The following is a 17,618-nucleotide window of genomic DNA, read 5'->3' as shown; positions in this document are numbered from 1 at the left end:
TTTCTTTCGTGCGTCACATTGGGAGTTGGAGCTCAGGTTCTTGAGATGTTTCTGTTTTGCTTTTTCTGAGAATCTGGTCCTGTGATGGAAAGGATTGTTTCCATCCCTCAGTTTAGCAAAAGGATTATTTGCAGCTATTTCCGTTTTGACAGGAGTCGGAGGACAGCATCTGAAGAACTGTAATTCCTTTAGAAGGCAGTCGAAAGTGGATGCGATACAGTAATTGCTTGGTTAAGCCTCTGACAGAAATTAATATTATGACCAGGCGGCTTGCGCTGAAATGGGAAATGAAAACAGTCTTTCCAGGCTGGGAAGACGCTACAGTATTTCTTTGCTACTTTTTGGGACAGCTGCTTTCTAATGCCATCTATATTTTCAGGCATGATGGGCTGATAGATGGCCAGTCTATTCCACTTTTTAAAAAATGGGCAGAAGCCATATCTCTCAGATTGAGCAGCTTGGCCTCACCAAAACATATCTGATCTTGGGTGTAGAGAAATATTTGTTTGAATAGGTTAAGAAATGACTTCTCCTCCTCCTCCTCCTCCTTTTCCTCCCCTCCTCCTCCTCCTCTTCCTTCTCCTTTTCTTTCCCTTTCTCCTCCTTTCCCCCTCCTCCTCTCCTCCTCTTCCTTCTCCTTCTCCTCTCTTTCTTCTTCTTCTCCTTCTCCTCCCACTCCTCTTCCTTTCCCCCTCCTCCTTTTCCTTCCCCTCCTTGTCATCCTTTCTTCCTTCTCCTCTCTTCCTCTTCCTTCTCCTTCTCTTCTTCTTTTTCTTCTCCTCCTCCCCCCCTCTTCCTCCTTTCCCCCTCCTCCTTTTCCTTCTCTTCCTTGTCCTCTCCTCCTCTTCCTTTTCTATTTGTACAATGGATTCTGGGAGCAAAACACACTTTGTATAAATCATCACAGGGATCTTTTCGAGATTCCTTTCTGAGTCCTTCTAAAAGCCGATATGGCAAACAGAAGAGAGTATAATTCACACTCCTCGCAGAAGTGGCTGGCTTCTGTGATCTTCTCCTTGCAATCTGATACCTTCCTGGTTGAATTCAATGCACATAATATGCTGTAAGCCTGGAGATAAGTGGAAATAGCAATAAATAAATGAGAGATGGGTGCCTCGTACCCGCTTGCTCTCTTTTCTGTGTATAACACAAGGCAGCTGCTGTAAAACACAAGTCCCAGCTAGCTGCTTCCAGCGATAAGATTAAATATAGCCAGTAAATGATAATTTAAAAATGTAAGGTTTATTTGTAATTGCCTTGTTGAACAATGGCCTGCTTTTTCGTGGGAAATAGAGAGTCCGTGCTTTCAGTGTGCTTTGAAAAAAGAAGAAAGGAAATTCTCTTTTAAAATGATCTTCAATTGAGTGGCTCAAAATATTGAATTGCCAGATTGTTATCTGCATAGGATAAAATCCAGTATCTGCTGGTTGGTAAGGGTGGGATAGGATAGGATAGGATAAGCATATAGAATAGAATAGAATAGAATAGAATAGAATAGAATAGAATAGAATAGAATACAGAATAGAATCGAATAAATATATAGAATAAAAGAAGCGAATAGAATAGAATAGAATAGAATAGAATAGAATAGAATAGAATGCAGAATAGAATAGAATAAGTATATAGAATAGAATAGGCATATAGAATGGAATGGAATAGAATAGAAGAGAAGAGAAGAGAAGAGAAGAGAAGAGAAGAGAAGAGAAGAGAATGCAGAAAAGAAGAGAAGAGAACAGCTGGAAGGGACCTTGGAGGTCTTCTAGTCCAACCCCCTGCACCATGATTCCATGATTCAGAAATTCATTTTAAGATGAAGTTATAAGCGGGGCCACATAGGACGGTGAACTGATTTTCTAGGATCAGGCCTTCACAGCCTAAAGAGAACGGGAAAGTACATTTTAGTAGACACGCCTGTCTGTCATCAGCTGTCACTTCATTGGATGTTTTATTCTGCCAAGGCAGATGTCTTCCCGATTGCCGGAGCGATCCAAAGAATTGAAAGGTTGTCAGACGCTCGGAACAGGAGAAAGGCCAAATTTGAAAAAGCGAAGATGCCGTCCCCAAAATCGAGAAACGATGAAGCTGTTAGCAACTTTTTTAAAACAAAAAACGATAATAATCAGAGGTTGGGGAGGAAAGATACTCAAAGAACGGGTGATACCTTAATCCCGCAGTTCTATTTGCATCACTCAAAGCCTTTTGTTCAAGCCTGTCTTAACACGAACCTCCGAAAACCTAAGCCGTAAATCGCATCGGAATGTGCTTCCCGTCGCCCATCTGGGAATCCCTGCAGCTTTGCCAAGTATGAAATGCCTCCTAAGAACTGGGATTCTTTTCCTGGGCCCTTCAAAAGGACCCATGGGGTGGGCTCACATGGTGGAGTGGGCACGCACCAGTCGTGGATGTGAGGCTGAACTAAAACCAGTTGTTCCATTCTGCCAGTAGGGACTAGCTTTTTTTTCACAGCTAGTTCCTGGGGATTCCTTATCGGTTACATTTTTGGAGTTGTTTTAACTTGGAACAGTTGTAGGTCGAGGGCTTGTGCTTGTGTTTGCTTTCATTGGGACTTAGTGACGCACTAAAATCTGCACTCCTTTCTGCATTCTTCCTCCTCCTCCTCCACTCCACAAATCTCCATCCCTTCCAGCACTGATGAAGTTCCCTAGTTGGGTCATGAAATGTCTGCAAGAAAACAATCAAGTTCAGAGAGCGCCGAGCATCCCACAGTCCTCCTCTTCTCCTCCTCCCCTCCTCTTCTCATCCCCTCCCCCCTTTTCTCCTCCTCCTCTTCTCCTCCTCCTCTTTGTTCTCATCCCCTCTTCCTCCTTCTCCTCATCCCCTCCTCCTCTCCTCTTCTTCTCCTCTTCTTCCTCCTCCCCCTCCTCCTTGTCCGCTTCTCTTCCTTCCCCTCTTCTCCTCCCCCTCCTCCCCTTCCTCTTCTTCCTCTTCTCCTCTTCTTCCTCCTCCTCCATCTGCACCAGGCAATTCAAAATGCACTTTATTCAGAGCAACGTCCCAATTTAATCCTTGATGTGTCAAATTCCATGAAGACCTTTTTTTCTTTTCCTCCTGAATATGCAGAAAGGACCATGATAGGCCTGCGAAGCCTAAATTTTATTTTTACTTCATGGGGATAAAAGAATAGGGAATATGACAAGGTAAGACATCTGTGAGGTTGCTACACAGACTCTCCTTGTCACAAAAAACAGTTAGTAGTTCTGCCTTTACAGGAACCTTGGGCTTCTGAAGCAGAATCGCCCTTCCGAATCGCCCTCTCTTCATATGTTGGGGTGGACCTGACTCTCCCATCTTCTGAAAGCAGCAGAAAAAGGAACCCTTTTTGCCCCAAATGTGTTTTTTTTTTCAAAAGGCAACTGGGCTTTATTTTTACCTGAAGATGTTTCACTTCTCATCCAAGAAGCTTCTTCAGTTCTGACTAAATGGTGGCGAATGGAAGGATTTATATTCCTTTACAGTCCTCTGGAGGTTAGTACTCTCTCTGAGAATCATGGAGGCCACTCCATCTGTACTTTCAGGATGGCACGAATAGAACAAATGGGTGTGGAACCTTCTTCGAACTGCTGAAAGGAATATACGTCCTTCCATTCTCCACCATCCAGTTCAGAACTGAAGAAGCTTCTTGGGTGAGAAGCAAAATGCCTTCAAGGAAAAACAAAGCCCAGTTGCCTTTTGAGAAAAGCATCTTTCAACAAGCATGACCTGGAGAATCTCCATCTTCTCTTTTTCCCTCCCTTTCTCCCCCAAAACAATGCTAAAAAATACCTTTCAAAAAGACAAGTGGTTAGCCTTCCCTTAAAACTTACTTCCTTTTGTCCAAAGTCATTGAAGCTATCTGACGTCTGCAAGCTGCTTATGACTCTGATCTAAAGCAGGGGTGTCAAACTCAAGGCCCGGGGGCCGGATCCGGCCCAGTGGATGCTTAGTTCTGGCCCACGACAGGGCCCTGGAAACAGCAGAGGACTGGGCCACGGTGCCTCTGCCAGCGGAAACGGCACTCAGAAGGGCTGTGCATGGCTCCTCTCCTTCCTTCTTTCCTTCCTTCCTCCCACCCTCCCATCCTTTCTGTCTTTCCTCCTTTCTTCCTTTCTTCCTTTCTTCCTTCCTCCCACCCTCCCACGCTTCCTTCCTTCCCTTTTCTTTCTTTCTTTCTTTCTTTCTTTCTTTCTTTCTTTCTTTCTTTCTTTCTTTTTCTTCCATCCATCTCCTTATGTCTTCAGGCTCCACTCCTTCCTTCCTTCTTTTCTTCCTTCCTTCCTCTTCCTTCCTTCCTTCCTTTCTTTCTTTTTCTTCCATCAATCTCCTTACGTCTTCAGGCTCCACGCTCCCTCCTTCCTTCCTTCCTTCCTTCCTTCCTTCCTTCCTTCCTTCCTTCCTTCCTTCCTTCCTTCCTCTTTCTGTCTTCCTTTCTTTCTTCCTTTCTGTCTTCCTCAGGGGAGAGCAAATCTGGGAGAAGTGATATGCACTGAAGTGGGCTTAGGCTGCATCCAGTGGCTGTCAGGGTCAGCTACCACCAGGGGACAAGTGTGGAGTGAAGGGTCAGCTGGTGTTTCCAGGGACTGAGGGGTGTTTATGAGCGGCAGTCTTGAAAACATGGCAGGGAGTTGCGCAAAGAATTTGCACTTGCGATGTAAACAGGACAAGCTGTGCTCCGTACGAAAAGCATGAAGTTCTTTCCCAAGGAAAGGCCAGTTGTGGGAACCATTCAAAAAGAAGGTTTCCGTTCAAAGGCGATTCAACAAAATCTCTGCACCTGATCAATTTTCTGCTAGTTCAGATCAAATCAGATACCTTCAAATTGATTGAACATTACTGTGGTCTTCTGAGCATGCATTTCTCTCTCTCCCTCTCTCTCTCTCTCTCTCTCTCTCTCTCTCTCTCTCTCTCCCTCCCTCCCTCCCTCCCTCCCTCCCTCCTCTCCTCTTCTTCTCTCTCTCTCTCTGTCTCTCTCTCTTCCTCTCTCCTCTCCTTCTCTCTCTTTCTGTCTGTCTCTGTCTCTGTCTCTCTCTCTCACTCTCATTCACACACACACACACACACACACACACACAAATGAACTTATGTGCTGGATTAAACTGAATCATTTGAGGAATACAAGTCAAGGCGATTCTTTTAAAGTTTCAAAGCTTGTTTATTTACAGTACCGTCCTAGACCGAAATAGAACTGAAATGTGAACGGCTTTGAATCTGATCCTGACATCCCTCATCTTTAGATATACGATCTTCCCGTCCTTTTAACACACATTTGCGGGATGCAGGGGTGTGTGATCGTTTGCTTTTTGCAAATAAAACACAGACAAGATATGAATGTTTCTTCCCATTAACTTGTATTTCAACGAGGGATCATTTTTCCCCCTCTCCATTTCGAGATTCAACAAGACGTAGAAATTCCCACTAGAAGTCTGCATCCAAGTTTACGCTTCCTTGCGTTCTGATCCTTCATCTGGACAGTGTCTGAATTAAACACTAAACTAGGAACATTATTCGGGATCCATTGATAAATGGGATAGAACAAAGCAGCAGCAAAATTCTAAGTTGATAAATTTGTGATGCTGAAAACCGAGCGCAGAGAAACAGACTTCTCCGTGTGAACAAAAACAGACGGTTACGGGAATAAATCATTGGAGAAAAAGAAACACCCCGTGCTTCTTCTGCCTGGAGCCCATAGCTCTTCTCCAAAACAGACTTTTCCCCACCCATCCACCCTCCAAGTTTCAGGAGAGGTTTTTTTCAAAAGTAAAACCAAAAATCCACCATCTGGTTCTTAGACACTGGCCTCCAATCTCACAGCTACATCAATCTTCATTTTTTAGGACGGCTTCCCTGACCTTTTCAATCTAATTTTTAAGGAATATTAGATACAGATTACAGATTAACAGAGTTGGAAGGGACCTTGTAGGTCATCTAATCCAACACTCCCCAGCCCAAGCAGGAGACCCTACACCATTTCTGACGGATGGCCGTTCAATTTCTTCTTGAAAGCCTCCAGGGATGAAGCTCCCACAACTTCTGAAGGCAACTTCCGTTCCATGGGTTGATAGTTCTCACTGTCAGAAAATTCCTCCTTATTTCTAGGTTGAATCTCTCCTGGATCAGTTTCCTTCCATTATTCCTTGTCTGGCCTTGGAAAATAGCTTGACCCCCTCCCTCCTCTCTGTGGCAGCCCCTCAAACATTGGAAGAGTGCTATCATGTTTCCCCTGGTCCTTCTCTTCACTAGATTAGCCAGGGCCAGTTCCTGTAACCTATCTTCATATGTTTAGCCTCCAGTCCTCTAATCATCCTGGTGGTTCTTCTCTGCACTTTTTTTTAGAATCTCGACATCTTTTTTATAGGGTGGTGATCAAAACTGAATGTAGTATTCTAGGTATGTTCTTACTAAAGCCTTATAGAGTGGTATTAGTACCTCACTTGAACTTAATTGCATCCCTCTGTTAATGCAATTTAGGATTGGTTCCCCTCACACATATGTGCCAGTCGTTCCTGACACTAGGGGGCACTTTTTACGTGCTTTCGAACTGCTGGGTTGGCAGAAGCTGGGACAAGTAATGGGAGCTCACTTTGTTATGTGGTGCTAGGGATTCGAATTGCTGACCTTTCTGATCGACAAGCTCAGTGTCTTAGCCACTGAGCCAGTGCATCCTTAAGATTTAGTCCTTAGGATTTAGTCCTGAGGATTGCATTGGCTTTTTTGGCTGCTGCAGCACACGGCTACCTCATATTTAACTGGTTGTCTACTAAGGCTCCAAGAATGTTGATCCTCTCCAGGGGCTGACAAATAGCCAACAACCTTCAGGAAAGGAATGGTTGTCTTGAATCTATTCTCAGGCTGCCTTTAGCCTCAGGAGGAAATGATTTGTGGCTTAGCTAAAGCTGATGCCATCCATCAAAGTTTATCACTCGCTTTCTGGCCAGACCTCCGGAAAGTTGCCTTGATAATTAGGCATCTGTTTGAAATTCCAAACTCCAAAGAAGAAGGCTTGGAGAAAGAGAAAGATTGCAAGGAGCCCAACACTATAATCAAATACAGGCGGTCCTCGACTTACGACCACAACTGAGCCCAATTTGTACGTTGCTGAGAAATCTGTTAAGTGTTAAGTTCCAAGTTACAACGGCCCTGAGAAAAGTAACTTAGGGCCGGTTTTCATGGGTATCTCCATGGTCGCATGATCAAAATCCAGACTCCTATTTACGACGGTCGCAGTGTCCTGGGGTCCCTTTTTGTGACCAAGCAAAAGTCAATGGGGAAGCCTGATTCACTGAACAGCCACGTTCCTATCTTAACGACTGTCGTGGTTCACTTAATAACCATGGTAAAATGCTGGGAAAAAACTCACTTCCCAAATATCTCACTTAGCAACAGAAATTTGGGCTCAAATCTGGTTATATGTTGAGGACTTCCCTGTAACAACGACTAGAAGAATAAAACCTGCAGGGATTCCTTTACCTGTTTTTCCCTTAATGACAAACTATTGCTAAACCACCGGTCGTAAATTGAGGCTCGCCTGTCACGACGATGACAAGAAAGCTGCGTGGCTCTGTAATTGTTCAATCTGTTTGCCTTTGAAGGCAACTGTTCTGACAGAGAAGCAGAATGAGAGGCCAATAATTTTTAAACAGGCAGCTTTCAAAGATCTTAATATTGCTAAACACACACACACTAACCCATCTGTTCCGTCAGAAATGCTCCCTTTCATTTATTCTCAGCTCCTCACACGCTTCTCTTTTAATCAACCTCGTGTGGTTCAGCGGAAAGTCTTTGCGCCTTCCGCTCTTCCAGACTCCTGGAAGTTGTCGAGAAATAGATTTCTGCAACCGCCATGTTTTTATGACTTTTGCAGTGTCCTTTGAGGGGACGGGGTGTGTGTGTCACTCTTTATGGTTGTCACTGTTTTGGTCGCCACGATGTAGAAAAGATGTGGAGACTCTAGAAAGAGTGCAGAGAAGAGCAACAAAGATGATTAGGGGACTGGAGACTAAAACATATGAAGAACGGTTGCAGGAACTGGGTATGTTTAGCTTAAGAAAAAGAAGGACTAGGGGGGACATGATAGCATTGTTCCAATATCTCAGGGGTTGCCACAAAGAAGAGGGAGTCAAGCTATTCTCCAAGGCACCTGAGGGTAGAACAAGAAGCAGCAGGAGACTGAACATGTCTTTATCTGGGGCTAAATAGTTTCTACATGAGGTCAGCTGCTTTTTAATTTCCCTCTCAATATTAGTGATTGTGTCGTGGTTCCAGATAGCATCCAAAAGCAAATCAGAGCCCAAGGCAAAGTATTGCTCAAAGTTCCAATTGATGAAGAGAGCCACGTTGGCACATCTGGGAAAACCCGAATCTGAAAGCTTCCTGGTTTTCCCCACCCAGTTGAAAGTTCAAGATCTTGCCCCCCCCCCCACACACACACACACAAGTCCATCGCATGGTCCAATCTCCCACTGCCTTGCTGGCAGCTTCCACCCATCCAGTTCTGGTCAGGTGCAGAGGTGCAGAGACAAAGGATGACCTTAGCTTTCTTGAAAGAATGTTGTTATGGCTACATTGCATCTAACTCCGTACAATCCCCCCCCCCCATTTTCCCACAGTAGAAAATGCATAGTAGGATAATAGAAAGTGTGGCAGGCCAGGGATCCAAAAGAAAAAATGGCTGGAGGCCTCACAGATTGGAACATTGGTGTCGGTTATTTTGCTGTGGTTTCCCCCCACCCTAAAGCCATCCTAAAGACATTCCCACTCTGAGTAACGTCATTACAATCCAGGCATGAAATCAATCAATCAGAAGATATGAGAGCTTTTCCTTTCCTTACTCTGTCGCTTCCCGATCCTTGATTCCCGGGGCGTTGGTGGTTGGAAGCACTTGAGTCTCTTTGGTTCTGAAATATTTCACTTAGATTTCATTTTATGTCCCTCTTAAGCACCGTTTTCTGAAGGGACCTGATTGATTCAGCCTTAATCCTTTTTTCTTTCGGAAAAAAAATTGTTTCTGTTCTCTGTTCCCCATGCATACACGGGAGCCAGATGGGAAAAATTAAAGCGTGCTTAAGTGGCTCAGTGGCTAAGATGCTGAGCTTGTCAATCAGAAAGGTCAGCAGTTCAGCGGTTCGAATCCCTAGCACCGTGTAACGGAGTGAGCTCCCGTTCCTTGTCCCAGCTTCTGCCAACTTCGCTGTTGAAAAGCATGTAAAAAATAGGAACCACCTTTGGCGAGAAGGTAACAGCATTCCATGCACCTTTGGCATTTAGTCACGCCGGCCACATGACCACAGAGATGTCTTCAGACAGGGCTGGCTCTTCAGCTTTGAAATGGAGATGACAGTCAAGACAGGTTGGACTAGATAAGAGTCAGTGGAATTCATGAGGGTCTGGACTTAGAGATGTAACAACTCCGAATTAATAATGCATTTGACTCCACCTTTGGACACCTCCTACATACAGGGGCGAGACTAACCCTTGTTCTTTCAATGACCAAGTGTGTTCTTTCTTCATAAAGACATCGATGGAGAAATTTCTCCAGTGCTCGTATGTCGACCTAGTTGTTGCTGCTTCTGGCAGGTCAAACATCCAGCCGAGCTTCTGGTTTACTCATTCGCTATAAATAGCTCCTTCCCAACATTGCTATGTCTACAGCAGGTGGGGCCATAAGCCTTGATTGACACTTGGCATTTTGCTCCAAGGAAGATAAATAGAAATGCTTGACATGATTCCCACACATGGCTTGCAAAAGAGCTCCAACTTCTTTCTCATGTCAGTTCTCCTTTTGCGTTGTGGGGGTTTTACCCACCTTGGAAGGATGGAAGGCTGAGATTTGAACTGTGAAATTGCAGGCAGCTGGCAGTCAACAGAGGTAGCCTGCAGTACCGCACTCTAACCACTGCGCCACCACATAACATCATCATTATCCTCAATGCTTTTGGTGTCCTTTTTCTTATTATTATAGCCTTTTAATAACAGATATTATTAAATATGTGTCTGCCAATATCTTCATTGAACCCACTGAATCCCTGAGGCCCCAAGGAAGAGGCAGGAAGGCTGTTCTTAATTTTGAGGTCCTTGGGTTGGATTAATCTCAGCTAGCCAGGTCATTCTTGCAGGGATTATTTTCATGTCAGGACGGGTAAGGGAGCCCTTCCTTGCTCATTTATAACGTTGACTTCAACTCCTATTGAGTTTTCCAACTGGGTCTCCTTTGGCTTAATTTAAATTGTACCCCAACATCCTTGGAGATTCGCATGACTTGCTTACATCTTATATGGAATGTCAGGGGGCCATGGGGCGGGGAAATATACCCTCATAATTCATGAATATCAGCAGCTATTTTCATAGGTCTCCTTTCTGGTTCATCTCTGGTGGCTTTTTTTGACCGTTCACCATGCTGCTATCATCCAGGACAAAGCAAGACTGATGCCTCTTGGCACTTTCCAGAGCAATTTATAGAAATTTCCTGGCAGGGTTGAATGGATCTATTAAACACCAGCTTGGCTTACCTAGACCCTAAAAATAGATTATACAGTCTATTGTCCATTGGAGGACTGGAGAAATTAAGGAATCAATTAACTATCCCAACTCGGAGACAGGAAGTGCAGGCTTCCAACTACTTTGCCTAAAAAGAGAATTGCTTCATATTGTTCATTCTCTATATTAAGCCAAGAACTCACGAGGTTTTTGCAAGGAGTGAAGGAAGGAGAATCTGTACTCTGTCTGAAATTGTAGCATGTTTTTGAAATCTCAAAAAAAACGAAATTGAGAGTGGGTTTAGTGAATCTTGGAGGGATGTGGTGGATCAGTGGCTAAGATGCTGAGCTTGCCAATCAGAAAGGTCAGCAGTTCGGTGGTTCGAATCCCTAGCGCTGCATAATGGAGTTACTTGTTCCAGCTTTTGCCAACCTAGCAGTTCAAAAGGACGTAAAAATGTAAGTAGAAAAATAAGGACGACCTTTGTTAGGAAGGTAACAGCGTTCCATGCGCCTTTGGCCTTTAGTCATGCCGGCCACATGACCACAGAGACGTCTTCGGACAGCGCTGGCTCTTCGGCTTTGAAACGGAGATGAGTACCGCCCCTTAGAGTCAGGAACGACTAGCACATATGTGCGAGGGGAATCTTTACTTTTAGTGATTCTAGAATAAACCAGAGAGATCCAATCATAGTTACAGTGTGATCAATCAGATAATGGATTATTTCTTTTTCCTCTCCTGTTGCTGTAGATTTTCTAAGTCTGAAAAGCTATTTTAAAAAAGAAAAGAAATAGAAATAGAAGAGATGGATAGACTGTAAAAAAAAACAATAACAATGTTCAGCGAGTCATTAGATTAGCGCTGCATACGGTATAAAAGGGATCCTATTGCAATTTAACATTTCGAAACCATTATTAAAATCAAATCGTGATTCAATAATTAAGCAGGGCAGTGAAGGCAGTTGTAGAAGTGTAACGAGAACCATCAATCAGAATGAACAATGAATAAGATTTCTCCCTCAAATCTAAGTAAGTAACAAATGAATTTTGGCGGCAAGAACTAGGTTGGTTGCAGTCCCCATCTGTGGTGATCTTGGAGCCCAGGAAAATAACATCTGTCACTACCTCCATTTCTTCCCAATCTATTTGCCAGGAATTGAGAAGGCCGGATACCATGATCTTAGTTTTCTTAACACTACTCAACCGATACAAGCCATAGAATCCATACCAATAATTTATGCTACGTTCTGTTTCTTCCTAAAGACGTAACAGAATAACAAAGTTGGGAGGGTCCTTGGAGGTCTTCTAGTCCAACCCCCTCCTCAAGCAGGAGACCCTATACCCATTTCAACACCTCCAGTGTTCGACCACCTACAACTTCTGAAGGTGAACCACTGTACTGATTGATTGATCTCACCATCATGGAATTTCCCCTTAGTTCTAGATTGGATCTCCTTTTGATTGGTTTCCATCCGTTGCTTCTTGTTCTGCTTGCAGGTGCTTTGGAGAACAGATTGACCCCCTCTTCTCTGTGGCAGCCCCTCAAATATCGGAAGACTGCTATCATGTCACCCCATGTCCTTCTTTTCGTCAGACTGGACATGCCCAATTCCTGCAACCGTTCTTGATATGTTTTAGCCTCCCGTCCCCTCATCCTCTTTGTTGCTCTTCTCCCCATTCTTTCTAGAGTCTCAACATCTTTTGTGGCATATTGCGGCAACCAAAACTTAATCGTCAACTTTGGGGAGTTTATTGGTCCTCAAATCATAACCCATGAATCAAAGCTCAGCTGTTTTCTTGGGAGCTGGGAAACTACCTTGAAATGGAGACTTTCAGCTACAAACTCTTGTCAGGGATCCAAATAGCGTCTCAAAGTAAATCAGAGTCCAAGACAAAGTATTGCTCAAAGACTCCTACAACCTGAGACTTAAATACATCTTAGATGGAGGGTTACTTTTTGGGTAAGGAAAAGAAATGAATCAAGTTAGGGAAAAATATATCCTTTCTTTTTTAAAAAAAAAAAGTCTCACTTTTAACCACAGGCTTTTCCCCTGGTGGATTTTACTAAAAATACATTTCTGATCAATAACATCTACGTTTGATGCTCTCTCTGCAGTCCCTTCTTTCTAAAGGATTACAAACAGACACGAGAGCATGAGCATCTTAAATATCAGTCCTCGCATATTCGGAGATGCTACTTTTCAAATTCTTTCTGTCCCACTTTGATGTGTTCACCTTGATGTAAGGTTATGCTCTTGAGCGAAATTATTCTCATCGTTCCCCCAGTGCCATGGCAACCGATTATGATGTCAGCAGCAAAGACAAGAGAGGGGGGAATAAAACAGTTACTAAGAGGAAACAGATTATAAAAGGGAAAAAAAATTCACTTTACAATGCTGTTTTTTTTTTTCTTCTTCTCTGACTTCTTCCTTTGTTTGCAAAAGTCAACGTCAATTTTTTTTTTAATGAGTCAAGGAAGGCCGGAAGATATTACACGTTTGTGTGTGTGTGTGTGTGTGTGTGTGTGTGTGTTTTCTAAGAATACTGTTTTCCTTCGAAGCATCCATCTTAAAAGCTATCAAGTTGAGGCACTTAAATGTCCAGGTTTTGCATCAATGACCCTGTGAGTTTCAACACCCCATTGCGCAAACTGTATGTTTCCACAATGTTCCAGTGGGTGGTGTTGGGGTTATAGACCTTGGATGGGGAAAACCTCTGCACTTTTCCTGGGAGCGTTGTCATAGCAACAAGCCAGCATTGCAACCTATGGGTTCTAGGTCTTAAAAAGGCATGGGATTTTGACGTATGTAAACCACTAAAAAGAGCAAAATATTAAATGAAGTGCGCTTGGATGCTGAAATACACCATGCAAATTAATTGGAGAGAGTGGAAAGGAAATGTAGAGGTAAGGAGGAAGAGAGGAGACAGGAGAGAGGGAAACAGAAGGGAGGGGAGAAGTAGGAGAGAAAGAAGGAGTGGAAAGAGGAGAGGGGAGAAAGAGAGATAAAGGGGAAGTAGAAAAGAGAAGGATGGCAGAGGGAAGAAAGGAGGTAGGGAGGAAGAGAGAGGGAGAGGAGATAGGCCGGCAGTGAAATAGGGTGCAATATGGTGTACTGAAAGAAGAAGAGCAAATGATAGCTGTTCTGGGTTGAGGGGATGATATAATAATGGACAATACAAAAAAAATTGTTCAGATGTAATGGTATGTTTTTGGTTATATGTATGAAATTAAAATAAAGTGAAAAAAAGAAAAGAGGCAGGGAGGATGGGGAAAGGAAGGCAGCCTCTTTCAATTAGGAAAAAAGCAGAGATTTACACCCTGGTAGCCAAGCCAGCTGTTATCAGCGGCAGGTGCAAAGTTCTCCAGATGGTTTCAACTGTCCTTTTGAGGCTTCACAGCTTCCTAGTCCTCATGGACAAAAGCAATTTAAGCAGCTCCCCTGAGAAACCCTGGCCACGATTCCACAAAGAGCAGCAAAGGAATTCATATTTAAAAGCGGGAGTAAATAATAGATCACCATCCAGGCCAATTCATTAACGTCTAAATGTCAATATTTCGCTAATGGCGTAATTACCATGTAAGCCCAAATACCCATCTAGGAAACCAAACGGCAAACCATTTATCCTCAGGCAGTCATGCATAATTATCAAGAGATTTTAAAACACTGTCTAAATTGTATTTATCTCTGTCGCATGCCGGCAAATCTGCTGCCAACTTTTGAACTAGCCATGCAGTGAAGTAGCCATTGGACTTCTCCAAGCAACCTACATCCCTCCTCTTCTTAAAGGCTTAGTGAATGGCAGAAGACCAGATGTTGGTAGCCTTCCTCATATCCCCTAACAACTGGAAAGCAGCATCTGTTCCATAAAAGAAGTCAGCTCTGCTTTTGTTTTTAAGTGGATGGAGCTGAGAAGCAGGAAGGGCAGCATTTCTGTAGAGGAAAGCTCCTTTGGCTGGTGGCTGAGCTGCCCCTGGAGAAATGATCCACCTAATTTCTCAGCCTGAAAAAATTGGGGACATGTTTTCTTTTGTTGTTTGGGAGCAGTTCCATCATTGAACCCCCAATATAGTTTCTTTCAGCTACTTTTGGAATGCCGGCTGGGCGACAGTGACAACTTCCTGCCCTCTCCACTTCTAGCATTCCTGAGCGTCGGACATCGTCCTGGTCCAGAATTAGCCCACGGCCTGAAAGCTCAAGATCCAAGCCCCTTGAAACTGACAGCCCATCATCAAACACCTCCGTGTCTTGGAGTGGCTTACAGGAGCTTCCAGAGACATCGCATGGTCAGGTTATGCAAGGCTTGGGTTACGAAGAGAAGGAGAAATAGAGTTGAATCCTCGCTGGGTTGTTTTGCTCCTTGGGAGCTACCAGCCCATGATCCACATGGAGGCAAAGGAGGGAGAAAATTCAAGGTGGGCTTTGAGAAGGGCAGCAGAGACTTCACAGCTCATACATCCAACCTAAGAAAGCCGCCTCCTTTTTTGCACCCTGAATCTAGACACCCCTGGATTCAGCTCTAGCCATGATTCAACAGTGTTGTACTTTGGTTTCTCGTTACTCATCCTAAGTTATCTGAGACTCTCTAGGATGGCTGTGTTAATAGAATCCTTCTTATTTCTTTCTTTGTTTATAAAATTTATAGGCTGCCTCAAAGTAATTCTGGGTGGTTTCCTGCACACAAGATATTCAAGAGCCAATATTCCTCATCCCCTGATGACAAATATCTACTCTTGACTCTCAGGAAATTGTTGTGGCCTGCCAGTTGCCAGCAGAGCTGGCAGCAGATTCGGACAATGAGGAGGTTGGGGAGGAACCTGAGCCAGTCCTGGAGTCTGGGGAAGACTCTGATGAGGGCTCTGTGTCAGAGGCAGAGAGGGGGCCAGGGTCGTATGCCAGGTATCAGTTGCCTTCAGAGTCAGACATCAGTGAGGCAGAAGAACAGCTGGAGCCTATTCCCAATGTACGCATGTGCAGAGTGGCCAGACGAAGGGAACAGCTAAAGAACAGGGGTCGACTTGGGAGTCAGGCCACAGGTGGACAATGAATGCCCCCTCCCAGAGGAAATAAAAGAGGAGCAAAAGGGGAGTGGAGTTTGCAGGAGACAATTAGTTCACTTCATTGGTTCGTGACTCTCCGAGACTCCTTGCCAAGTTTTTCAGATATCGGCCTGGCAGCTCTCCAAGCCAGATAAGGTCTGTGACTGTGAATCCTCCCTTGAAAGACTTTGCTGGATGTGAATGAGCAGAATTCACAGTCAATTAATAAAAGGGGTTTTTGTTGGGACCAGGAGTTTCCTTCAGGCTCTTGGGAAGCCTCAGTGAGAACAGAAATCCTCATTTTGTATACCACCATTTTCCAGTAGTACAGCTTGCCTCCAGAAGTTGTGGCTGCTCCATGCTGGAGATGTTTTTTAAAGAGATTGGACAACCAATGTCCAATCTGAGCAGGGGCGTTGGACAAGAAGACCTCCAAGGTCCCTTCCAACTCTCTTCTTCTGTGATTCTGTTACCTTGGACGGGTCATGTTGGGGATTTATATCATATTTTTGCTTTGCTAAATGTAGGAGTGGGGTAGTTAAAAAGTGTTTCCTGTTACACCTTTGTAATTTGCATACCTGTTCCTCCCTCCCCCCAGAAAAATCAGGTGTTCCCCCCACCACCACCAAGGAAAAGTTATGTGTTTGGTAAAGATTTCACTTAGCCTGCATTTCCTAGAATGATGGTTTAAAATATATGATCCCGTAGAAGCGACAACGTAAGCCTGTTGTAAGTATGTAGGAGTGAAGTGTTTTGCCTTTCGTGTTCTCCACACACTCGTGTTCTCTCTCTCCTTCATCTGACCATGTTAATCCACTGCATTTTAATTTTCCTCCAGCGATGTTCTCTCCCTTCTGTCTCTTCCCTTCTTCTTGCCACCTTCCTCTGATCATGACAAACTTGATTTTTTTTTCTTCTCTAGGTTTTTCTTTTAAGTTTTCTTTTCGGTTTGTTTTTGACCCTTTCCATTCTAACTTTAGTTCATTTTGTTGTGTGGCAACCGCAGTTATGGATGACGCCTCTCCTGGCACACAGGAATATATTATGTTACGGCAAGACTCCATCCAATCTACGGAACTAAAGAAAAGACAATCCCCTTTCCGAACTAAATGCCATGAAATCTTCTGTTGTCCTCTGAAGCAAGTCCACCTCAAAGAGAATACAGAGCCCGAAGGTTTGTGCTCCATGCATCTTCCTTTGCTTTTGCCCTTCCCCCCCCCTTTTTTTATTTTTTTGGTTTTCCTTCTCCTCTTTGATTCTTTCTCCCTTTTCTTTCCTTTTTTTTCCCATTTCTTCTTTTGGTTTGTAAATTCTGGAAAGCCTGTGCCTGGCCTGTTGAGTCTCGTATGTTCACTTCTGATCTGCATCCGATGCACCGGGAAACAAGAAGCTGTCTAGAATTCCTCCCTTTTGTTTTTGCTTGCTTGTTAGTGTGGGGAAGAGCCCGTAATTTTACACAACTTGAAAAAGGGACTTTTATAACTGTAACGAAGGAATTTGTCCCCTTTGAGGCATTCATAAAAGGTCTCTTCCATGTTGTTCTCCTTGCCTTCTGGCTGCAAAATTTGCTTGCTCTTCTAAAAGAATACCGTGGAATTTCCAGTTTCTTCCCAGCTCGGGGCTCTTTCATCCATCCCTGAAGTTATCTCGATGCTTTTAATGTTATCCTGAGCTGGGGAGAATTGTTATTACCCTGTTGTTGAAACTTAATTCTTGGGTCCTTCATGAAAGCTTGCATTGCTTCTGCTTCTGAGCTTCCCAAAATTGCTTACACGAGCTGAAGTTTGGCAAAGCAGGATAAGGTTTTCTGCATGTCCCGTTGCACTTTGGAAAGCCTCTTGCATGTCGTCGAACAAAATTGGAATGTGTGTGTGTGTGTGTCTTTCTCCCCTGTCCTTTGTTTAGTTTATTCTCCGGAGATCAGCTATCGTTTGACGGTGGATGATTTGCTTGTTTATGACTTGCAAAGAAAAAACTTTGCTTTGGGGGTCGGGATATGAGATTAAACCATCTTTCCTTTCTCTTGCTGAGGTTTTAGGACAACTGAATTCTTGGTGCTTCTGTAATGTTTTCTCCCATGTGTTTTTTTTATTTTATTACTGCCTCAATTC

General features: G+C 43.8%; 1 protein-coding gene across 4 annotated transcripts in view; it reads left to right on the top strand.

Moving 5' to 3' along the window:
* Positions 1-17,618, top strand: part of FGF13 (fibroblast growth factor 13) — a 101,635-nt gene that overhangs the window by 26,535 nt on the left and 57,482 nt on the right. The window contains exons 1-2 of one of the 4 annotated variants that reach the window (XM_081963832.1): positions 13,209-13,272; positions 16,514-16,681. The exons of 1 other annotated variant lie outside the window; for it this stretch is intronic. In XM_081963832.1, the coding sequence (XP_081819958.1) occupies positions 16,516-16,681 (166 nt within the window). In that variant the 5' untranslated portion in view covers positions 13,209-13,272; positions 16,514-16,515. Of the gene's footprint in view, positions 1-13,208; positions 13,273-16,487; positions 16,682-17,618 lie in introns of those variants that run through there. 2 more of the 4 variants (XM_081963829.1, XM_081963831.1) reach the window with 2 other exon arrangements.

Source organism: Natrix helvetica, assembly GCF_964273705.1.
Source record: "Natrix helvetica genome assembly, chromosome: 11".
NCBI lineage: Eukaryota > Metazoa > Chordata > Lepidosauria > Squamata > Natricidae > Natrix > Natrix helvetica.
The sequence above is the reverse complement of the archived record's forward strand: the minus strand, read 5'-3'. Positions and strand labels throughout refer to the sequence as shown.